Source organism: Sinohyriopsis cumingii, chromosome 10 (assembly GCF_028554795.1).
Source record: "Sinohyriopsis cumingii isolate HCF-2022 chromosome 10, ASM2855479v2, whole genome shotgun sequence".
In the NCBI taxonomy this organism is placed as follows: domain Eukaryota; kingdom Metazoa; phylum Mollusca; class Bivalvia; order Unionida; family Unionidae; genus Sinohyriopsis; species Sinohyriopsis cumingii.
The window spans coordinates 47,215,375-47,241,561 of NC_142970.1; the positions used below are offsets into that span (position 1 = coordinate 47,215,375).

A 26,187-nucleotide genomic window follows, 5' to 3' on the forward strand; every position below is an offset into this window, starting at 1 on the left:
TTGAAAAACAAATTTCTTGTTGATTTTACTACGGCCAACAAGATCGAATAGTTGCTAGGTTTTGCTCGACAACAATACGGCTCTGGATCGCTGCTTCAGTTTCATATGAAAGCGAGTTACCAGTAGACATATCAAAAGTAAATACGATTTTAGTAAACTGTTCTATCGCCAGTGGTTCGTTGGAGTTTATTTAAAAGCGCCCGATATCAATTAGCTAATTAAACAGTAGAAGATATTTATATGCACTTACCAGCAGCAAGTTCTATTCTTAATATTGTGTCTTTAGTAAGGATTATTCACAATATGTTGCAACAAATATGCTGTAGTTTAAAGATATAGGAACTGGAGCTGCTGATTTGTTTAGATTAGCTCATACTCCTCCAGTAGTTTCTGGTGTTGACGACGCTGGGACGCTTACTAATATTAACGCATGTTTAGATCCACTTCATGCTCAATACGGGACAGCGCCATCATCTAATAATGTAGTGGGTAACGTTAGAAACACGCTAATAGATCTTTGTAATGCTATTGGAGCTATCATAGCACCAGCCGTTTGTGTTAATGCTAAAAATTTTAAAACAAGGGCGATAGCCGACAGCTCGAGACAAATAACAGCTTAGCACAATATTTGGATTTTGTCGCGACTACAACAAAAGTGTTTGGTGGTGTCAAACATACACTTATACTTGAGCAAGAAAACCAAAACGATTGTCGGTTGAAAGCTGCATGTGTTGATGCAAAATTTGTAATTTCGCTACTAGCGCTGTGGATGCCACGAGTCGTTCAATTTATCGATATATCAATATAACTTGAAGCAATGCTAACAGCATATACCAAGAAAGTTTTTTTTATGCACAAAAAAGATTTATCAAACAGATGTGCCAAATTCAATATATAACACAGGGCGGATAACAACAGCACCAAGCAAACAGTTACCAAGACACATTTTTATTGTGTTTCGGCATCAAAACCAACGCGGTCGTCAAGAGCAAAACAACTCTGTTTTTGATATTCCAGATGTCCGATGAATATTTGTGAGAATAAATTCTAAACAATCTCCAAAATGTAATTTTATACCTGGAGCTAATATAGATGTGTCTGCTGTGTATATATATCTTATGGACACAATGCAAAAGTATGAGGATGCTCACAGTGGATCTCATATTTCAATCAAAGAGTTTAGGTTATTTTATCCGATATTTCACTTTGATGGATCCAAACATTCAGAACGAGCTATTGGATCGCTATTGGATCGACTTCTGATATTGAGGTTACATGGACACCAGGAGCTATTCCGGGAACTGTTGCGTATTATGCAAATGCGCTAATTGTATCTGATAGATTCTTAACGATAGATTCTGCAAAAGGAAAAATGACTATCCAGATGTAAAGTACTTTACAGCAAGCGGTACAAGTACGTTCAGTGGCCTATATTATCGTCATTATGTGCAGCACAAGATCTCACTTATCGAGTATGAAATTATACTTGTCATGTTAACAATCGAAACTTTAGTAAGATTGACTTTCCTGTTGCTGAGAATCTAAAACAATCCCCTATTATCAGGAGTTGTTAATGTATTTAGAATTGATGATGTATCAGAAAATATCTATCCAAGATATATTAGTGATCGAGCATCACAAACAGCAATAAATGTATGTTTTTATAAGAATCATTACTCCTGGATAAGAAAACATTAGCTGGCCAATCGGAGTTCAGTATAACAAGCTTAAGGAAAATAAATGTTTCTTTGTCAAATGCTTACACGACTGTAAGTCTCAGCAAGTATAATTGTGTCTGATTTTGAGTCTATTTTACTTCCAGTGCTAGGAGCAGAAATAACCCTAGTAGATCTTCGACAAGAAAAAACAAGAACATATTCCTTGTGGAGTGGTTTATGTGCTGTTGATAAAAGCTGATCAGGATCAATACAAATTTATCGTAGGACAGCTCCTGCTGTTTGGCTTCTGAAAAATGTTATCAACGAGGTTGATGTCATGATGATGTCGCTCAGGAGAACAACAACGATGGACTATAAAACAAGAAGCTAATTTTGCTGCAGCAGAAATATATCATATTTGTGAGCATGCACTTGTGCCTCAAGATTTGTAAATGATCACTGTCATATTACTGGTAAGTACAGCATTCCAGAGCATGACAAATGTGATTTAAAATATACCGCACCGGATTTTTTCCCCCGTTCTCTTTCGCAATTTTCGTGGCTATGATTCTCATATTATCGTTGAGGTGTTTGTCAACAAAGATATAATAAACCGTCTGAAAATTAACAACAACAATAAAATAAATGTATTCCAAATAATACTGAAAATTATAATTCATTGATAATTTGCAGTTTTGGCAGCATCGTTGGATGAGCTTCTAAAAGGCTGGGGTAAATTTGATAATTTGACTGAGCATTTTGGTAAGAAATCATATTTACTTACACGTAAAGGTATCTTTCCATCCGAATATCTTGACAAATAGGATAGATTTGTTGAAACAAGTTTACCTGACAATCAATCATTTTATTCTCGATTAAATCTTGAGTGTATTTGTGTTGATGACTACGAATATGCTAAACCGATCCAGGACTCGTTCGACTGCAAAAACTTTAGTGATTATCACGACTTGTATCTGATCACAGATGGGTTGCTGCTCACTGATATATTTGAAAATGTCAAAGAAGCCAGCGCTGATATCTACGGACTTGACCCAGCTTGGTATCATTCGTATGGTGGTTTCAGATGCATCAGTAAAATTTGTTTGATGAAACTGATAAGTTGATCCTGAATATCTTGTTGAGCTTCATGACAAGCATGATGATTATCCATTTTGTCAATAATCAATGCTAGTCGACTACAGTTTATTATCAGAAAAACATCAAACTTATTCGCAATGTAAATCTATTTTATACAACTCTGTTGTTCATAAACTAGTTTTTAATCTGCTTAACAAGCAAAGAGACCTTTTGCATTACAAAAATCTGAAATAGGCACTTGATCATAGTCTTTTATTACAAAAGTTTATAGTATTTTAAAATTTAATCAGTCGTGTTGGATGAAAGATTATATTGACGTGAACACAAGCCGAAGAGCAGTTGCAACAACGGAGTTAGAAAAAAAACTTTGTCAAGCTCATGAACATCAATGTGTTTTGCAAGACTATGGAACATAGCTGAGAGCGTGTCAGCATTGAGATCGTTAATAACGGGGAACGTCTAAAGAAACTTGTTGCATCTGATGATTTTGTTACCATGAAAATATATAATCAAAATCTAGTAGCCGTTCATAAGAGAAAGACAAACTTGAAGTCGAACAAGCCAGTTTGTGTACTGATTCCACTATGATTTTTTTAAGGTTATGTGGCCTGATGCAGAGCTGTTATTTACAGACACTGACTCGCTAATGTGCAAGACAGAATCTGATGATATTTATCAAGAGTTTTACGATAGCCTAGAACTATTTGATCTTTCCGATCATCCAGAAGATAGCGGATTTCGCTGTGACAATAATACAAAAGTCATAGGAAAGTTAAAGGATGAAACAAATTTTGTTATTATCATTGAGTTTATCGGATTACGAAGTAAAATGTACTGTTTAAAACTGTCAGATAATAAAGTTAAAACACGAGCAAAAGGCATGACAAGAAATGTAGTAGGTAATATAATCGGATTCGATAATTATAAGGCTTGATTTAGACGGATTGTCTCGTTCAGATGAGATGATGTCAATAAAATCTAATCGTTATAAAGCTGAGACAAAGTTTATAAAAAAGTCTGGTCAGTGCAATTTGGTGATATGCGATATTGTTCTGATGGCATTATCACATTTGCGTTGGGTTATACAAAGTCTGATAGTGTTGATTTTAGTAAGGTGGATTGTTATTGCTTGGTTATTACAGTAAATTTTGTGTCAATGTAAAAAATTAGTTGTGGTAAACGTTTAGTAATCTATTTCGAAAAATCGCTTTAGTCTACCATAAGTGGATTGTTTTTCGGCAAATGTATTCTTGTTTGACGACGATGATGATTTTCCATGATGGTCTTACGTTGTACTCAACAAAGAAATCGATTATATAGCCTCAACAGAAGCTGCTTTCAAATACGTTTGGATAAGCCCGGGTAGCGCGTACGATTGGGGGGTAAAAGTCATGTTGTTGTCCAAGGATAAAAATAGGGTTTGGTTAAGAAAACTCCTGATACAAGTCTCCTTGTATGTATGTATGCATGCACAGCCATATCTTTCTTTTGCTTTAAGCTTCCAATGACTTGACAAGGCAAAAACATTATATGCCCACATCTTGATTTACTATAGCTGTATAAATATAACGACCTTTTTACCTCACTGGAGTACTCTGTTTGTTATGAAATTTCATATATGGGAGGTTGATGAGATATGGAATTTGAGCAATAAAAAGCTGACTGTGATAAAATTGCAGTCCTCAAAGTGAAAGTATCACGAGAATGTCACGTGACATAAATGCCACTATGGTGTAGAAGGTTTCCACTTTAACCCATAATCTATTACAGGAATCCCGATTCTCAATTTCGATGTCTGGGACACCGACGAGAACAGAACCATATCAACTAAATCCTTTGAAAAAACAAACTGTTTGGTGATGCAGCAATCTGGGTAAGGTAACATTTTAGAACATAACTCTACTTGTACTGATTTGTATTATTCATTTCTTTTAATTGTTGTATGAATTATTACAAACAATACCGATGTGTAAAACTGTAACATGTGATATCACTTAGTTATATATATATATATATATATATATATATATATATATATATATATATATATATATATATATATGGAGTCTTCGATATTCGGTAGACCAGTTTCCTCAACGTCTAGAAAAGTATAAAGATAGCTACAGTACTGGCACATAAACATCTTTGAGAAACCAATTACATGAATGTGTTAAATATTGGCCAGTGGTTCATATCCGTGTTAGGTAGACGTTCCTCTGGCATTATAAAACGGTTAAAAACAAATCGCTATTCAAATAAATTGGTTTTGTTTTATAAATGACTCCCACACGGAAATAGATCCACTGTGTCCGGTTTGGTTATATCTACATAAACTCTTATACTGAGACAAATGATAACATTTGATATAAAATCTACGGGCCAGAGTCCCTAAGAATATGTCTTCTTGATGAGATGTCATCCTTAACACCAGAAATAATCATACAGTGTTTCTTGGTAGCTGCAAATATGTATGAAGTGAGGATAGTTCAAATTGATATGCACAAAACTGTTAAATAATACATGCGTCCAAGAACATGGCTGCATTGTTTAAAATTCGGTTACATTCTTTGTTTGACGTGTAATTATATATGGAGTTATTCAGTTGTCACCACAAACTTTTTGAAACTAATGCCCAACATTTCTTTACAAGAATACAACACGACTATATCAACTTACCATGGTTAATACCCTCTGCAGATAGTTCTATCATTTCTAATTCATTTTCTTGTTATCTCTGTCTTATATAAGAGTTTAGAAAAAAAATTGGTTTTAGGCCCAGAATAGAGCACCAGGAAATGATACTAAACATTTGGAGGAAATGATGCACATTTAGCTTCGTAGAGTTTCTAAGCCTATACTATTATGTGTTGAATGACCAGAGTTGAAGGCGTGAAGATGATGACTTCGGCTTTTTGCTTAGATCACGAAACGCATGCGTGATATACAGCGTACTGGTAATCACCCATATTCATATTCATGTACTTGTTTTCTCATTTTTCCTCATTCTTTTATTCTTGTCTCTATCTATCTGTTAATAAATTAACGAGGTGTGCGCAGATTAAGTGCATGTACCTCAGGTTTATAACCGCACTGTGGTCTGTTAATTGTTCCTAGGGGAAGGAATCAGTGCCTCATCCCCCAGGCATTGTGCTCAAGGAGCACTGTTAATTGAGCCTCAGGCCGTGGGTCCATATAGGTCCCTAACTGCCTGAATGGAGGGCTGACATGGGTGGGAATGGACCCAGCACACTCTCATGTTTTAGAAATAATAATGTTTCACTTGATGGCATGAGTGGGAATTGTGCTTACTCACTCATGTATTTATTTGGAAACATTTATGCGCGCATTGTGTGCTGATAATTGGTGTGTCTCCGTGGTAAGGGAGGAGAAGTACGGGAAGGCAGGCTGCTGTCCTTTGTTTTAAGGTTGATTTAAGGTTCCGCTATGCAGGAATTTTAAATTTATGTTCTAAAGATTTTTAGTGAAGTTCTGAAAAATATTCTGTACTGTTTAAGGTTAGTAGAGCATGCAAGTAGAGGTAGAATTTTTTTTAAAAATTCAAATTTAAGCTGTAAATTTAAATTTAAATGTAATTTTATCAAAATTTCTTTAAAAAATAATAAGATTAAAAAAATAATTAAACAGAGGGTTGAATAAAGATTAAGAGTAAATGAATTTCATTGTTCTTGATGTGGGTTTTAGGGTTGTTTGGCTTATTTTGTCATAGTTTTATTGATGGAGCTATTATTTTATTTCCAGGCTAAGTGTTACGTTTTTAAGATAGATATCTTTGCCGAAAGATCGGGTCTCTATGACATGTCAAAGACATCCGATCTTATTTAGTCCCTAGTTTTTAAGTTTATTAGCCTGTTTACTAATATGATAGTTTATTTGTTTTGCTTTATTTATGTATTGTTAGTTTAATTCAGGATAGCTCTATTTTAATAAGACAGATATCTTTGCCGAATTACTCGGGTCGCTGGGACGTGTCAAGGATATCTGAACTTATTTTTTGGTTTTTCCCTCTAATTTTAGGTTTGTTAGCCTGACTGATAGTTAGGGATGTTTTTTTAGGTTTTTAATTAGAGTAATCGGTTTTTGTATGGAGATAAGTTTAGTGGAGGAGGTTATTTGACAGTTGTTAATTAGAGACGGGTTTCTTTGATGAAAAATGAGGTCTCGTTAGACGTGTCACAGTCGCCCGTCTCTTGTCAACTGCCTGACATGGTTGTTTGGGGCTGGTTATATCCTATTTTTAAGTTATGTTTTTTTTTCTAGTAATTTTAATATGTTATGGGATGTTAATAGTATATTAGGGTTTTCTGCACCGATGGCAATGGAGACATACAACTTGGTTAATTTCCAGTTCCATCTAGCATCGCTACAGTTCTATCGCAGAGGTAAAATCAAAATTTTAACATTTATACTTCTGGTGACCACCACTAAATTTTCTGAATTTATTTGCTTGCCTTTGCCATAGAAGATAAAACAAAAATATATAATTTAAATCATTCACTTTCTATTCAACTCTAAAAGACCGTACTACTTAGCCTGAAGAGGAGTGTGTGGTACTGGCTAGAGAGCAGGAACTTTATCACCAGGCTGAAAATTAATTTCTTCTGCATTTTGATCATACCTTATTTTCAGTTTTGACTGAGTAGAGTACATATTACTTCTTGCAACATTTCAAGCCTTTGACAAGTTATACTTAAAATTGGAAACATAATCGAGTAGATTATTTTCTGTATCTTCATTAGAAAGAAGTTTCTCTGTTTGCTATTTTAGAGGTCCACGCACAGCAAATCCATAAACTAGTTCAAAGGAACTGAATCCTGTCGATTCCTGAACTGATTCCCCAACAGCAAACACCAATAAATGAACACCTTTATCCCAATCTTTTGCAGTGTCAAAACAATAGGACCGAATCATATTTTCTATAGTTTGATGAAATCTTTCTAAAGCCCCCTGGCTTTCATGGTGATAGGCAGAAGACTTGAATTATTGGATGCCTAATTCCTACATAACTTGCTGGAAGATTCATATTATTTTAATAAACCATTTTCAAATGGAGGAATAGGTTGCAGATGAGCCTTATATATCTTCTGATTAAGTTTTTCTACCATTTGACTAGTATGACAAGACCTACATAACTTACAAACATCGCACTTAATTTGTGGCCAATAAAAGTGATTTAATATCTTGTGATAAAGTCTTGTTGATCCCAAAATTACCAGCGAAATTATTCTCATTGGCAAGAATAAGAATTTACTGTCCGTGCGATTTTGGAACTACACTTTAATAGTTTTCTGACCACTAGTCACCTGCAGGTACGTCATGAGGTCTCCATGTTTTCGTAAGGACCCCATTTTTAACCAAAAAAAAAACCCAAACGAAACAAACAGGTTTTTCTGTGGCTTCAGTTTCACTAATGTCCCTCTGATACAAACAGTTTATCTCAAGATCGCGTCCTGTTAGACGACAAGTGACTGAAATAAAGAGAATGGGTAGCCTTTCATTGATCCAAACGAGGAGTAAAAGTGACCTCACCAAAAGCAGACCAGCACATGTGTCAGCTAAAGTAATACTTTGAGCAGGAGTTACGTGCTTGGGCTCTAAGAAACAGTAACAAAAGAAAGAGTAAAAAAAACAAGCTTTGAGAAATTTAACAAATAATTTATTTCCCAGGAAAAACAATGTAGATATAAAAAATAAGAACATACAGATTTATGAATCAAATCCAAAAATAATTCAAGAATAATCCAAGAATTAAATTTTAGAAGTCCTAGTAATGAATTCAAGTTTGAATCCCGACGAAAAATCCAAGATGGAAGGCGATGACGTATACAGTAGTCGGTATAGAGCTGATTTGTACAGCCCGTTGTGAACTACAGAAAACAATATTCCGGTGTTTGAATTCCGAATAAAATTTAAAGAAATGTCTTTGTCCAAGAATACTGTATGAGCACTCAAATATTTCCAGGATAAAGAATTAATCTTTTAGAATTCAAATAATTTGAAAAAAATTAACATTTAACTCCAAACTGTCACAGTAAAGCAAATATCTTTACATCCCAGTGTGTAGAAGCCCAACTGAGACATATCTCTATAGACATCGTTATTAAATATGACTACTTCGCAATTTCGGAAAACCCAGAATAAACAAAATTACATTACATTGACATGTAATTAAAAAATACTTTAAAACTTACAAACAATTAGATTAAATCAAAGATAAATTAAATCAAATATACGTAACAGCAGGGTCGTAGTGCCGTAGGAGGTTCTTACGTATTGTGGGGCTGATTTTACTTCGGAGCTCATGACGGAAATTTGAAGAATGGTATCAGTTAAACAGCTGAGCACAGCACAACTCCAACCCGTGTGTAGTGGTTTCCACTAGAAATGTAACTGGACGTACATGAAGAGAAAACAAAACTGGGACATATATTTAAACGCCAAAGTTTGGGATTTGCGCCGGTCGATATGTTAAATAGTGAACCGATTTGTAGCCCCAAGCGTAGTCTGCATGAACTATGCCACGGACGAGGAAAACAATCGACCTAATAATACGTTGTCGATTTTTGCGAAAGATTAGTGCGCACGTGTCATATGGCATAGACAAGCTTACGATGCTGGGTAGTAAGTGTGCAAAATATTACAACCGCTAAACACTAAATAGCAAATTTGAAATAGGTGATCGAGTGTTGATGCTTTTCCGAGTATGCTGGAACAAGCTATTGTCCAATGGAAAGTCTTTACGGAGTCATGCATGTCAAGGGAAACTTTGACTACATTATATACATCGAAGGTATGTTGAGAATATTTCACGCTAATATGCGAAAGCTACAGGCAGATACGTTAGAGAAGAAGATAATATAATTTTATTGAACGTACTGCAGACATCAACACGGATACAGGCAGCCAAATGAACGAAGAACCAAGTACGGATTTTCCCTCCAGATTTCCTAAGGCGATTGGGAAAAGAAGGAGTAAATAAAGTTAATGTGTATTCATCATGAAGGCTAGCATAGACCACTCGCAGAAATTTTAAGTAGGTACCCAGACGTGTTCACAAACAGAAAAGTCATACTGTGTTAATACGGCATGAAATAACTAAAAGCACATCAGAGTCAATCTGAACTTAAGATTTCCAATTCCTTCTTATGTGTAATGTTTAATGCACGGTGGAGAATATACGGAGAAGTAGGTAAACACTAACCATCCGGTTGAACCAATCCTCAAATTCATTGTATTCATCCTTTGGAACAGACCGTTTTTATTGATGTTGGTCAATTGATTAGAATGATAGTGTTTAATGCAGAACTGATGGGGGGTATCTCCGGGTTCTTATCGAAACTGGCACGGCATCAGTATATTTCGAAATAAGATATAAACAAAAGATTTTGGCCTGGGTCCATAGCTGTCGATGCTGCGCATTTACTGCCGCAAAATGTTTTTGTCAGTGAAAAGTTATGCCGTTCGATCTCGTCAATTCAGGCTTATTTTGCCGTTGTGTTCTATTAAAATTGGAAAAGGCATGGAAAACATATAATATTGTAGACTATACTATGTTGTATAAGCATGCCTGGAAAGTGCGTATTGTTATCTTGATTAACTTGTTAAACTAGACAGATCCAATCGTACAATTAGACCCACTAAGCGTAGTATCGCATATTATCACGCGGAATGTCGAGTACCTCCAGTAGTTGAAACCCTACCCCGATAAAATTGAAGCGATCAGATACGCATCGAAACCAGAAACCAAGAAACAGAATGGACCTTTTTGGATTAGTAATGTTTTATTGAAAATCATTCCGAAATATTTGTAAAATATTCATATTTCGATTTTAATCTATGCGGAAAGATACCATTTGTCCAATCCGTTGTTGAACTTAAGGCGTATAATTAGTGTGCCAGGGTCAATCTTGTGAACAAGTCTCGAGAGTGTGAATCCTTTTCTTAGATATCCAGAGAACCTTTAGCACTCTGAATCACGACAGAGGTTTTCTAAAACGCAGACAACAAGGCAATCAAGGAAGGATTTTACATATAATAAGAAGATAGAAACAACCATGTTACCTACTTCATCTTGTACAAGACAATTGTGATGCTATCCGAATTTAATGGCTGTGGAGTTTGGTCTAATATCAGACTGAAAGACTTCAGAAAGCTCGATATATATCAGAATCATTGTACCAAATTATTATGTAAGGCTTTCCTTGATCCATATGATAAGAAATGGGAGAAAGTTTACTTTTGGACTAAGAGAATTTTACCAAAAATGTAGCATTTCTGCACAAATATAATAGTTATGAATTTATTGAAATGTTTGTTAGAGGCAAAAGATTTCCAGGTACAATCGAATAAATTATAAAACAAGAAACACCCAAGTATGAAAAATAGAGCTTTACAAACTTGTGTCATATTGGCATGTCCACCAGTGATTAAAGAACTTTCATATCTCTATAAACGCTCGGGTTTACGGCAAACTCTAACAAACTAAAGATTTACAGTTAATTGCATCCCTTGCAAACTTTCTGATAACACATATCATACAAGTTTTTAAACAGCGTATTTCGTCTCACACATGTTTAGTAATTCATGCATCAATTCGTTTTCAAAGCACTCTGTGACAAAGAGTTATATCTTGGACGCATGTTATAAACAGCTTTGATATTTGCCTCGATATCTTCCTTCACAATATATCAGACGAGGAATGTATTCATCCACTCCTTGTTAGGCAATGTCGCCATGACGAGCCCGAATTACCAAATTATTTTATAATGCCTGCTTCAGTATCATTTCCGTCTGTAATTCATGGACTATTGTCATAGTAATACGATAGCCGTGTCATCTCGTATGCTAGTTTTGACATTACATACAAAATATTGTTTATTGTAAAACATACTGATAATGAGTACAATACATTTTGGAGGACTATGCATGGTTGCGCCTTAACATTTAAAAAGAATCCTTATTGGGAAGTAGTCTTTCTAAGATATTCCTCTTCTGTACACCTCTGTTAATTGTATATAACTAGTTCATTAATCTTTTCTTTATCCTCTGTTTGTATCCCTTATCTCTGAAAGGAGGAAACAAAGATTGACGACGACAATGATGATGATGATTATGATGATGATGATGATGATGAAGACGATGACGACCTACATTTTATACTTAATTTGTCCCTTCTTCATACTAGTTTTATGTTGCCTTTGTGAGAAATGTTCTAAACCCTCTTCAACACAATACGATGAAGCTGTGGCATCATTATTTATATTATGTATAAAAATGATTAAATTTAGTTAATCGTGTCAAGGTGTGACTGGTCTGGTGATAAAAAAACTTCCCTTCACTTGATTTAACCCACAAAACCATGCAAGCATATCAGAGCGTTAAACAGAACCAAAATGTCCCATATTACGGTCCAACGACCTGAGGATATTTATATTGTTACAAACTATGGGTAGTCTAATACATTTTGGAGTAGTACAGAGCTACTAGAGCTTAAATAGTTGTCATACTGCATCGATTCATTCTGTAATTTATCCATTTATGTCTAGTATTTACTATTTACCTTTGCCAACTGTTGTAGTTTCTTTTAATCTGGGACAAAGAGATGTTCAGGTCATATCATGGGAGTCCTTTGCAGCTTTAAGTCATAAGAGTGCAGTCAAAGAAGTTGAATATATTTTGTTTTCCTAATTAGCAATATTACGTAAATATTTCTGTTACTGACCAGTTGTTGATGTTTAAATCTAATTAGGTCGCAACTGTTTCTCTTTTACATCATTTAAATCGCCTTCCTTTTCCAACATAAACTTGTTAATAATGGTACCATTTTATATAAAAAAAATGTATTATATTACGTGCACAGTGCTCAAAAAGGTCCGCGACAGCTCCATTTTTATACTGAAAAATGCTTCATATGCGAAAAAATTCACATACTACGAATTGTGAAGAAAAAGTTTAAATAATTATCTTGTAAGCGACAAAACATATGCGACAGTTAATGGGTCATCGATTTTGTTTGTTATGTCTATTCTATATGATGGTGCTGTACGTATTTATCTCTTTCCTATTTGCACAGCACGTGCAATTTTAAAAATATTTTTTGCTTGAATTAGAAGAATGTATGCAAGTTGTTTTTCAAGACAGTATTAAAATTAGTAAAATACATTTAGATTGCTGTCTGTTACTTTATTTACGGGGACACATTTTTATTTATTAACTACATGTAGAGTTTTACTCTAGCAAATAAAACGAAATAAAACTGATCTGAAATACTCAAAGTTCAAAATTTACATTACTTATATTACGTGGTAATCGATTTTGTTCTACAATATATCTCTGTTCTAATAATAATGGTAATTTCGAAACATTTACATATACGTTTATAATGCATTCTTTTTGTTGTTCTTTAGAACATCCCAAAATAGAATCGAGGAAGAATCGCAGACAATTAATACTCTGATACTATCTGCGAAATTGTGCAACTGGAATAAAGTCTGGGAAATAATTGGAACTCCGGAAAATCCCAAAAAGGCGTACCTGATTAATTCTATCCCAGAGAATCGCCGATGGGGAGTTTTACACCAGGCTGTTTATTGGAGAGACCCGAATATTGTACGGACAATACTGAAATTTGATTCATGCGATTCCAGCTTGAAGACAAAAGAGAGTAAATCAGAAGTAGGTGCCACTACCGGCATGACCGCGTTAGAACTAGCACGTGCACATGGCTGTGAAGAGGTCGTAAAGATATTACATTTTAATCGCAATCTCGGTTTGAAAACAGAGGCTGAAGACATTAACACCTTCCTACCTATCCACGTAGATTTTGATCTATGTGGAATTGGCCTGATACCTATTACCCTTGCTGCGTACAAGAACACATTTCATCCGAAGATTATAGACCCCAAAAAGTCAATTGTATCGGTACTCGAGGATATTTTCGATGATTTGAACACTTCGAAGAATAGATGGGAAGAAGTCCGCGACAAAATACGTGACTCCCTATACGTAGTCAATCACAAAGCGGCCAGAGATATCCAAGAGTGTACGTGCAGACATGAGTTCTACCGGCATATCATAAAAACTTACACTGAAGAGGAGACGTACTTCTATACACAAATGAATACGGCTCTTCGAAGACAAGAAGAGTCTAACTACAAACCTTCAGGCCATGATCTTGCGATGGGTCCATATGTGGTTATGTACCAGATACTTCTCATGTTCTGGAGAAATCTAGAGAGAGAATCGTCCACGACCTACCGAAGAATGTTGCTGACTAAAAAAGATATGAAACAATATCAGGAAGGGGTCAAATTTACATGGGTTTCCTTCGTTTCCTCCTCTGTGGTTCTTAAAAATGCCCAGGCGTTTCCGACCTGCGACGGTGTAGTTGGTGAATATGGAGTAACGTTTACCATTGACAACACAGCTGATTCAATACACCAACCAAGAGATATTGAAGCGTATGCACATTATATGGAAAACGAAAGAGTGTATCCCGCTGGTGCAAAATTTGTGGTTAAAAAAGTACGGCGGAAGAAGGAGGAGATGCAAGTGGATCTAGAACTTCTTAGCAGTTAATAGAGATAATTTGAACATGTTGCTATGGTTCCACTTGCATTTACGTAAATATCTGAACATGATGGTGATACCTGACTACTTACCTGTGCACCACTACAGGACAGGTTACAAATCCCAATTCATTTTGTTCCAATAGAATCAATACAGTTCATCTAAAATGGTTTATATCTTTGACCAAATACATGCATATACTTGTAATATTGGGCAGCGAGTGGATTCAGCTCAGGTGAAAATTAATGTTGTATGCTTAGATTTAAAGCCACGCGATTAATGACATTCGTTTGAGAATTTTCATCGCCATTTGCTTGACATTTGTTGACAAATTGGAATTTGTATCTCATCGAGCAATGAAACCACATATTTGGCACAAAATCTTCATCTCAGATCTGTATTGTCCTGTAACTGGGATAAGTTATATATGCTATATAGATTTTAGTGTATTAAATGCTTCACATATATTAAAAGTACATATCGATCGATAAAATGAGCGCGTTTAATGTTACGTTTATTTGAAATTAGATATAATCAGGAATTTGTAAATTTGTATAATTCTTACTAACAAACACAACCTTTTAGTGAGAAAATTGTTCGATAATAAATATTTATCACTAAATCCAAAACTTACCTCAAAATATATGTGAATTATAGTAAAAAAGCGCATAAATCAACTATTAGGACAGAAATTGATACACGTGTCTAAATGGGAATAAACCCATCACATTTATGTTGCACCGAGTGCAAAATTTATTTACATCTACTGGAGTAGTGCAACGAATAATATATTCAATACAAAATACAAATTCTCGCAAAGAACAAGCATGCACTTGTGTAATTGGTTTCCTTGTCTGCTTACCAAATGAGCTCTAATTTCTATGGCAATATTGTATGATTCACTGACCTTTTGGCACGCCCACCGGAAGTATCATACCAAGAAACAGCTGCCAACCCTCTGTTTACAAACCACTATTTAGGTCACTGTATAGGTCGTATGCAAATCATCTATGCAAAGAGCAAATCAGAACCGCTGACGTCAAGGAAGCTGTCATTGCGAGAAAGAAATTCACTATTGTTTTATCTTACCGTGAACTAAATCGTTATTAAAAATGGTTATGATATTAGTGACTTCTCTTTCCGTCGGTAACCTGGTAAGAACCAGAAACGGAAGTGTGTCAGAACGATGCAAATCGCACAATCTTGTCACCAACATTGAATGTACAAATCGACCTCACTTAATGCGAGTAATGTTGAGGATGAAATGACGGAAATATATTTATATGCTACTCTACGTCAAGGAAAAATTTGGTTTGAGTTCGCGGGTTTGGGAATTGGATTTTATCCTTTGATATAGAATGTCATTATCTAGTTTCTGTACCAATCGTTACGCTTTTTTCCATTTTCGTTTCCATATTTTTTATGGTCGTTCTCAAATTAAAAGTGAGCCATATAAAGATGTTATTTTGGCCTCCGTATCGGAGGTGTCACTCCAGCGATAAGGGTCAGGTGACAACATTTTGGTGCAGAGAGGTACTGACTTCGACCTGCAAGAGGAGGTCGACAATCTGAAGCCCAGTGGCGTAGAACTTTATTATCAAGGTCAAACAATACTCATTATAGACGTTTACAAATGCAAGGTAATATATTCAAGATACATAATTACACATTAACTTATTACAATTACATACAAGATAAATGTTTTTCTTCAAATCATCAACTTCATACACTCATGAAATCTCTGTCTGTTTGAGCATGACGTAAATACTTAAATATAAAATGAAAAAAAAAGACTGGCGAAATTTATAGAGAAGAAATAATTTCAATAATTTGAAATAGAATACAGCACAAAACAACAACTTTATTCTGCTCGGATATTTGAAGACGAATGAAACAAAGTTTCAGTAACAAGATTAACCCTTTTTTTAAAGACACCATTACCTAATGGAAACAACCTTCCGGAATGTTTATGATGTTTACATAATAAAATCTTTGCTAAACATAGCAGCCTCCTACTAAAGTTTTAACATAAAATAGTTAGTGAAAAATAAGTAGACTCTTCAATCCATAAGTAACTTCCAAAGTTCCAGACTCAGATTAAGATAAACATGTTAACTACAAAACCAAACTAAATAATTCAGACCATGTAGAAAATGTGCTTAATACTGGACAAGGCCAGGTCCAGCAATATACAATATGCATCAATACAATAGCTTTCTTTTTAAAATAAAAAAGCTAAATTAAAAACAATGCAAAACATACATAATAATAGAAGGATAAGACAAAACGAAAACATCATATTACAAGAGAAAAAAGAATTTCTTTCCATGTCTTTTAATAATAATTAAATTTTCGAGGTCCTAATAGAAGCATTTTAGCTATAATAAAATATCATTTTCTTACCTATAAGAGGAGGTCGTAATTATGAAACTTCAGTGGCGTAGAACTTTACGGAGCTCTTTGCGCAGTGTTGTTATATTCAGTTATAGAAGAGAAGGCACGGAACGCAAATCCCTGTCCCTTAAACGGGAAAAATTATTACATACGCCTTCCATACCCACAACTGGATTGTCCGTTAGATAAATATCACCCCACCTGACTTGAGAACCTCCACCATCATCGAAGCTGCTGATATATGCGATTTTTCTGATATCAAATGTTGCTAAACTACATAACATGGATAGGAATCATTAATACTGTTCGACAATGTGAATTCAGGTACTACAATTCAGATTTTACTGAAAATAATATAAATTTAAGTCATAAAAATAATTATTGCATTTCATATTTTTGTTTTTATAGAAAATCCAACCGTAACAAAGTCATTGAACTGAAACTATTCTATCAATACCTGACATATACTTTCCCTTTTAGTCAATCAAGATCGTGAGACACATAATAAACGTAAACATAATCATCTAATCATAACAATGGTTGTCTAGAAGCTGAACAAGGTGTATCATAGCAGTTGTTGCGATCATCATTGTTTTTGTTTGTTAATGTTGGAACTTTATGTATCAATAAGCTTTTAACGTACGTGGGTACTTGACTGCTTGACTGCATGTTTCAGAGCTGAACCATCATTACTAGTAAGGTATGGACAAACGCACTTTCCCATTTAAGTATGGTTATAAAGAAAATATCCGCTGTCACTGCAAATGTTATGCATATGTCCTATTTGTCTTATTTATGAGATTCCTAAGTCATTTTTTCTATACCTAGTGCACATCATCTAACATATGACAATAAAGTATACTGTTCATGATATTTTTTAATAAAAATACTGTCTTAAACTGCAATGTATTTTACACCTTAAGATTTACTGATGTGAGATAACATTCGTTCTTATTGAAACAACTGAACGTACGGTCTGGATTGATAGTCTTAGCATTTGTTTCAGAAAGCATGCAATATTTACAGGTTAGTAAGCACGACAAAATTTAAAGTGGAAACAAACTCTATTTAGTTTGCGTTTTGCTGTTTTTATTGTCAAATGGAATTATGTTTGTTATGCCTATTTATCTTTTAGTGTTATTTTTCTGTTCTTTTATCTATAATTTGTAATAAAAATAATTCATACACTTCATGCAAACGTATTATGTTGTTAACGTTTTGACAGGTCGTAATTCTTCATAACCATTTCGGGTTAATCTAAGCATGTCTTTTCAATGTTCTGATTATGTATAGCGTTAATTGTGTCATCCTGTTTAGATTTACTTGAGTATATGATTGCAGGACATGCTTTCTACATAATCAGAAACAGTTTCTAATATCATTAATATTGCTTAATTCAGAACAAATACTCTTAATACCCAGTTCAGATGGTTTACTCAACATTCTTTGATATAAATTCGATGGGTTGCTGATGCATTTCGCAGGGTATAATACTTCATAAATTTATGATCATATTCCTTATTTGTTATTTGTTCAGATATCATATCACATAAATTACCCGTACAACCATTGTCTGACATAATTTTTCTAGGGAGCTTTGCAGAGGCCTGACGATTATTCTCATATATCAAAATCCAAAACTATTTTGTCAGTTTATACTCATTGTGAACTTAGCTGATAGAAGTGTAACTGTTACTGTGAAGGATTATATGCATATTTATACACTGATTTGATCTAAGTTTTATCTGTGGTACCTATAAGTTTCTTTCTGCCAAATAAATAAACAAATTGTGTTCTTAGAAGGAGAAAGGTGGTGTTTGTATGAATATTTTTGTATGTAAAACGGTGTAGCTTTCCAGTAACGTAATATAGATTTTAATTCAGTATCTTAAAATTATCCTCTATGTGAAAAAATCAGTTTGCTTTGTTTCCTAACATTGGTAGACATTGAATAACCAGAATTCCCAGGAACGTGGCTTTCAAAATATACCGTGAAATAACCTGCAAACAATTTCACACAAAACAACAAAATTTAACAGCTATATTTGTTCCTACTTATAAACCTCGAATAAATAATAATGATAATATAATAATAATAATAATAATAATAATAATAATAATAATAATTATTATTATTATTATTATTATTATTATTAACTGCACTGTGCATTGGTTGTTACATGTTGCTTACCTTTTCTTATTCACCACTTGCATGAACCTCACAACCATTCTTTCTACAGCCATAATATTGGAACGGTAATTATGTTGTTATTGACGTTGTTAGGTAATACTTTGTATTGAAGTTTTAAAAAAAATGCTTTGCTGATGTTATAATGTATGAGCACTTTTAGTCTTTATAAATGTATTGTGTGCTTCTCATTTCATGCAAATATACCTCATAAATGTTCATTTTCAACCGGTATACGTTCTTCAACCAATTTGAGAGTTTCCTAAACGTTTCGATATTATTTCAATTTGTTTCACAATGATCACTGAGGGTCATAACTATTTAAGTTTAAACAAATAAGAATGACTTTATCCCCATGCGAGGTTTAGAAAGGCGGGGTTATTTGCTCCTGCCTTTCGGCCTATATGTTCCTCCATTGGTAATGTAATGCACTGCCAACAATTTTCGAGACACATGGATGAAACTTTGGAATATGAGTATATGATTCAGGGTACTTGTTACTTGTGCATAGTGGTTAATCGATGGTAACTTTCTTCATATAAAGAGTCTAAATATGTATTGCAGATGGAAATATGAACGTTCATTTGTGTCACCTTCAAGGTTTGGGCTATGAAATGTTTTTTGGGCTTTTGGGTTACACTCTCTGGTCTTGCCCAGAGATAGTCCCTGTGGTATGCTTATTCTAGGCCATAACTTAGAAACCGTTGAGATCCCCAGTCAGTCATTAACCATATATGGGTGTGATTGATACTGTATATATATTTACATTGAATTTGATGTTTAAACCAACATTCATCCGCTGTGAAAAACGTGAAAGTAACACGTGCTTCTTGACGACAATGTGGAATTAGAGTGCGTGGATACTTATGTAATTTTGTATGAAATCTTCCGATAATATGATGCTGTGAAGTGTACTGAAACTAAGCTACTCGCTGGTAGTGCATCATAACTAGAGAGAACATTCTAGCAGTTTGAGGTAACAAACTAGAGCTACATTGAGAATGCTCTTTGGAATCCAAAATGTTAGATAATAGGTGGTATGAAATTGTTTAGAATCTGTAAGACAAGAATCTACAATTTGCAAATTTAATTGCTCTCATTTTAAGTTAGAGGTTGATGTTACTATATTTAATTAGAGCTGTAATTTGCCAGTTTTTATTTAAAGTATATGAAATATAACTGTACATCATGATTTGATGTTGTCACATGTTAACTCGTATCATTATGGACAGTTTTCCGTTTTTAGATCTATATACGTCACAGCCTCTGTCACCCATGATTTGTTCACATTTTAGCATGCAAGTCATGTACTACGTTCAACCCGTGGTCTATTAATATTAATAAATCAAGAAAGTGTCGTGACCCAAGCAAACTGCCAGAGTTGTTCAGTGATGCAGAGCAGTAACCAGCAATTCCACCATTGTCACCACACTCACGTTCTTCCAAATCATTGATTTGCAATAATTGAATCTGACTGTAGTTGTTTCGCGGCTTCTTTGACAGTTATACTAAACACAGATGGTAATTTTCTGCCGATGGTAGTGTAACTGCTTTTGATGGTGCTCGAGTTACTAATCAACGTAGCCGATCTCCAATCGATTTAACTGCTTGTAATTCTAGATTTTTCATTCAATCTGCAGCAAGAGTTTGATACTTTAACAATATGCTAACCAAGAACTGTTCGCAAAGGCGACTTTCCAATGCTGACCAAATATTGATCAGGGTCAATTCCAAAAACAAAACTAATTGCTGACACTTATTCGCGTATAGAAATATTAGTCTTTATCAGTCAGCACCGCAATATCATGTGTGCCTGTTGGACGTTCTGTCTTACCCCAAGGTGATCCGAGATCTAGTGAAAATACCATAAATTTATTCGCGTCAAGACCATCAAACGCATGTGATCGGATATGTCCCCAACATTAATACACACGCTTGTAGCTAGAGAAATATTAAGTGTTCTTTATTCTAAGCGGTAACAGGTGTAGAAAACGTTACATTACATTCTGATACATTACATTCTGTAGCATGATGACTGGAAAGCATAAGTGGTGATTTAGTTTTGGAGTATCCATCGCAATGTATCAAGTGGTGATAAACTCATTTTACTGCATAAACCAGATGTTTTCTTAATAACTCGAACATGATCAGCTTCGACATATCCAGAACGGTCAATCCTACACAGATATGATTTTTCACCTTTCGTTTCTTGGTTTTACTGTGAACGGCAACAAGCTCACAATCAAAGATATTCAGAGATTTAAATGCTGGTCAGCGATGAGACACAATTTTTTTTTCACCATCCTAATCAAAGTCTATTCTGAATCAGTTGGTCAGATTCTCCATTTTTTCCGAACACGGCATTGTTCATATTTTTTGAGAAAAGTTTCTCAAACTTGTATGTGGCCTTTTTCTCAGATTCGTATTCATTTGGCGCAATTTCATTAAACTGTACGGGATTCTTTTGTGGACCGACATTTATGAATGCCAAACCTGTTACCACGTGTGGCATCGTTCATGCAACTACATATGCGCACCCACCAATTGATATGACTAGACAATTTACATGGCAAATAAGAGACCAACATGACCTTAGCGCACCAAAACACGAGTTTGTGGCGTTTCATAGTACAACACATGATAATAGTTAAAAGCGTAACCAAATTATATTGTACAACTTAGAAATGTATGAGGATTCTTTGAAGTTAACAAAACCCTCTGGCAACATTCGTCTTGACCATAAAAAATCAAACTGTAGGTTCATGTCACAATCTGTGGTCGTCTTTAGACCTTATATCAAAACTTAGACACGCGTTAGCAGATTTCCCAACTCGACTCTTATACGTTGTACCCGATTTAAAGCGTATTATTTGAACAGCGGACAATCCGTTGTTAAAATAATGCAACTACTGCCGATACTGCTACTAATAAAAATAAAAGTTTAAAAATAAAGCCAAAGTTATTATATGTGAACCAATCTTATGCATCATTGTACTTGTTGATGGACAATGTATTGCTCTTATAAAGTGCTGATAAATCCATACATTATTCATATCATTGGTACAGTCCATATATGCCGACCGATAAATTTGCACGTACTGATACTATTCCTTCACAACCCAAATTATTTGTGACCTTTGGTAGATAGCATATAATTTGATCATTTCCATTAAAGAACGATTCCATTCTGTTATATTTGTTGTTGAATCAGGTTTATCGTTATCACCGTGTATTTGAATTATGTTGTTTTCATGACGTTTCTCCGTGATTGAGGATTGCCGATACATTGTTTTGAATATCTGACTTTTGTCATTCTCGCAAGTGATGACGAGATCTTTCCTAGAATTTGAGTTCAAAACCTAAACTTGTTTATGAGCTAATGGAATTTTCTTTTCGAATTCTAAATCATTATATTGTGTCTTAGGTCAAGTGAGATATATATTGTACTATTAGTAATACGTATTGGTAAGATATAGATATATGATGCATATTTATATGGTGAAATCCATTTTCTGTCTTAAAACGAAAAGAGCACACTAAGAGGACGAATAAATACAAAAAGCAACCATGGTAAATTAACAAGCAAATTAATATTCTGCTTGATTTCACTGGTTACATAATGGCAATATGATGAATACAGGTTGTGATTCCTTCTCACAAAGTTGGTCAGATTCACTACTCGAACATTTCTTAAAATCGTATGTTTATTTCATGTCAGAAAATATATATTTTGGATCATCTTTTATAGACTAACTATTTACTGGAAGATATAAAGTAGAATGGGTTTATGACAAAACGTTCTACTTTATTATTTATAATCTAGTAGGATTAAAGACGTTTTAAATATTGTTTAACTTTGTAATGTTCACAATATATCAGTAAATGCATGTGTTTAAAGTTCGGACTTCTTCCTTGTGGAATGCAAAATTAAGTCTTCTTTAAGAATTCAAAATTGTATTACCCTTTATTGCTCAGCACGTTAATAATTGTCGTTTTACAAAAGGGATCCTATCGCTTCAACCAAAACCGACGCAGGTTACGTACATGTAGCACGCACTAGTACTCTCAGTCAAATATCATTTGCTCCTTTTACAACAATCTCCTGTGCAATATTATTTGTTGTTGTTTTTGGGTATCATAGTCATATAAGATTTGCTTCCATGTACACTCAGCGCTAATCGGACGAGTCTTCATATCAATTTAAATTACAGCGACACTGAACAGAAAAAGAGAAAATAGAAAAATGTTTTTAATAAATGTCCCATAAGTACATAAATGAGCATCTTTGAAGGAGAATGACTTGCCATCTACAAACAGAATGTGTGCAAACGTTGTATTGCAGGAGTGCGAATTCCATGCAAAAATGTTCCACAGGAAAAATAACAGTCCAGACGGCCCAAGATTTACATGATTATGGCAGAAATATTGAATGCATAAACTCTCGCCCTGTGATTTTTCGTTCAGCATCTAAAGCTATATTTGAAGCCATTGTGTATTTATTATTTAACGACTGAAACGTCTTTCGTTGTTGCACAGAAAGAAACAAAGCAAATGAAGCAAAATGACTGAAATGATCAAAATGACATTAATTTTTTAAAAATATATTCAGAGTTTGTAAAGTTCGACCACTCCCTGTAAACGTCAGTTGATGGGGTTTCGAATATATTAAAGGTCCTTATTTGATGGTTTGCCTCAGTGTTCATAAAATTATATTTCTTCTCGTGCTACAACTATCAAACGTTTTCATCATTATAATAAATTTGCCTCATTGCCTCCTTCATAAATTCGTAAATCACTCTTTTCTTCTTTCGTGTATTTCATGTACTCAGTATTATATTCATGTAATGCTCATTAAAGCGCACATAAATAGTTAATTGTATCAACGACCATAATATTTACGTCTTTTTCCTGACAGAGACATGGCTAAAACATCAGGCGATGAGCCCAAGTGTGCGGATCTAACACCCACTGGTTACTCCATCAAGTCTTTCCCTGTAACTCTCGTGGAGGTGGAATTGCTGTCATCACAAAGAACTCCATGATCAAACGTCTTAACCACACCACAACATTCAATTTCGACCACACATCGTTTGAACTAGTCCAAACCACACTCACACTGGAGCAAAGGTCAGTCCATTCTTTCTGCCTATACCGCCCTCCTCCTAGTAGAAAAAACAGGCTGGCTGAATCTCTCTTTTTGGAGCAGTTTCCGAATCGCCTAGAGTATGGAAATTCGATAGGTGGCAACCTAATTTTTCTTGGAGATTTCAACTTTCACGTTGACTTTCCCGGAAACCCAAACACATTAAAACTCATCGATTCCATTAATGTTTTCAACCTCAAACAGTCAGTTAACCAACCCACCCATAAACATGGTCACATTTTAGACTGCATTCTTCATAGACCTGATGATAACATTCTACGGTCCTCCCTGGTATCCCATGACCTTGCATCAGATCACCACTGCATTATATGCCATCTTGACGTATCAGTCCCTAACCCTCCACCTTTATCTGCTACTAAGAGAAACCTCTGTATGATAAATAGAACCAAACTAATGCACGACATCCAAGCAAACCTAACAACTTGCTTACCTCCTACAGCAGAACAACTCGATAACTGCCTGCGTAAATTGCTTAAAAAATATGCCCCAACTACCAAGTGCAGTGTATCAATTCAAAAGTGTTCTCCATGGTATAGCAGTGTTAGGGACCAGCTTCGCACTGCTAAAAGAGATCACCGTAAAGCTGTGAGGCTATGGCTTTCCACCAGACTCACTATTCATAAGCAAATCTATGAAGCCGCCAAGAAGAATGTCACAAATATAGTCTATGCAGCAAAATCAGCCCACTACACTACTAAGATCATGAAAAGTTTCAGCTGCAAAGAGCTCTTCGAGATTACTAACACGCTAATGTCAAGGAACAAATCTGCACCACTTCTAACTACCTTCTCTCCAGTCGACCTTCCGGACATGTTTGCAAATTCCTTCCATGACAAAGTATAAGCCATTAGAGATTAGCTTGACACCACAATTTCAATTGACTCGTCGTCACCATGTAGTTGGGATACAGAATCTGAGCAGCAACCATTAGCAGCATTTGAACCTGTCTCTATGGATTTCGTACGTACAATCCTGATGAAGAGTGCACCAAAGTCATGTGAACTTGATCCAATTCCAAGATCACTGCTGCTTGAGTGCTTAGATCCAGTATTGCCTTCACTAGCTGATGTTATTAATACCTCTCTCTCATCCGGGGAATTCCCATCATTTTTCAAAACTGCCATTTTAAAGCCTATGCTGAAGAAACCAACACTAGACCATAACGATTTAAAGAACTATCGCCGATTTTATAATCTCCCATTCATATAAAAAAATCTTAGAAAAGGTTGTTCTATCCCAGCTTGTATCTCATCTGAATTCAAAAAGTCTTTTTAGCAATGTACAATCTGCATATCGCCCTTGCCTCAGTACTGAAACTACTCTTCTAAAAGTAGTTAATGACATTCTCTCTGCGTTGGACAGCGAAAAGATTACAGTCCCCACCCTCCTTGACACATTTGCAGCATTTGACACAATATACCATGATATATTACTTCACCGTCTCCAGCATGTATTTGGCATTCATGACACAGCCTTACTGTGGTTCAAGTCCTACTTGGTCAACAGGGCACAAACTGTATCTGCAAATGGAATACACTCCAGCCCAGTTAATCTATGTTGTGGTGTTCCACAGGAGTCTCTCAAGTGTCATAGATCATCATCCAGTGTCTCACTAATTGTACGCTGATGACAACCAAATATATAAATCTAGCCACTCAACTGAAGTTGATGCTACCATCCAAGGTGTAGAGAGGTGCATTTCTGATGTGATATCGTGGATAACATGTAACAAGCTGCAGATGAATGATGACATGAGGTCATTCTGATCACAACACAAAGACTTTCTCATTCACATCCTTTACCTCAAACAATAAATATCAGCAACACCAACATTAAATTCACACAATCAATACGAAACCTATGTGTTACTCTGGACAGTACTCTCACATTGCACCATCATGTCATGAACATATGCAAGGCTGCATATCTTGAGCTGAGACACATCAGCTCAATTCGCAAATATCTTTCAGTTGATGCCAATAAAACACTTGTATGTTCATTAGTACTTTCAAGCCTGGACTATTGTAACTCAGTTTTGTCTGGTTCATCTCAATATCTACTCCAGAAACTTCAAAAAGTTCAAAACACGGCTTCTCAGA

At 35.0% G+C, this 26,187-nt stretch overlaps 1 protein-coding gene across 1 annotated transcript; it reads left to right on the top strand.

Annotated features, from left to right (window-relative positions):
* Nucleotides 1–1,849: 1,849 nt before the first annotated feature.
* On the top strand, nt 1,850–16,116 carry LOC149789994 (uncharacterized). The gene is made up of 3 exons (XM_089973387.1): nt 1,850–2,131; nt 4,527–4,629; nt 13,181–16,116. Exons 2-3 carry the CDS (start codon nt 4,616–4,618, stop codon nt 14,349–14,351), a joined length of 1,185 nt encoding a protein of 394 aa, XP_089829513.1. The 5' UTR covers nt 1,850–2,131; nt 4,527–4,615; the 3' UTR covers nt 14,352–16,116.
* Nucleotides 16,117–26,187: the final 10,071 nt, after the last annotated feature.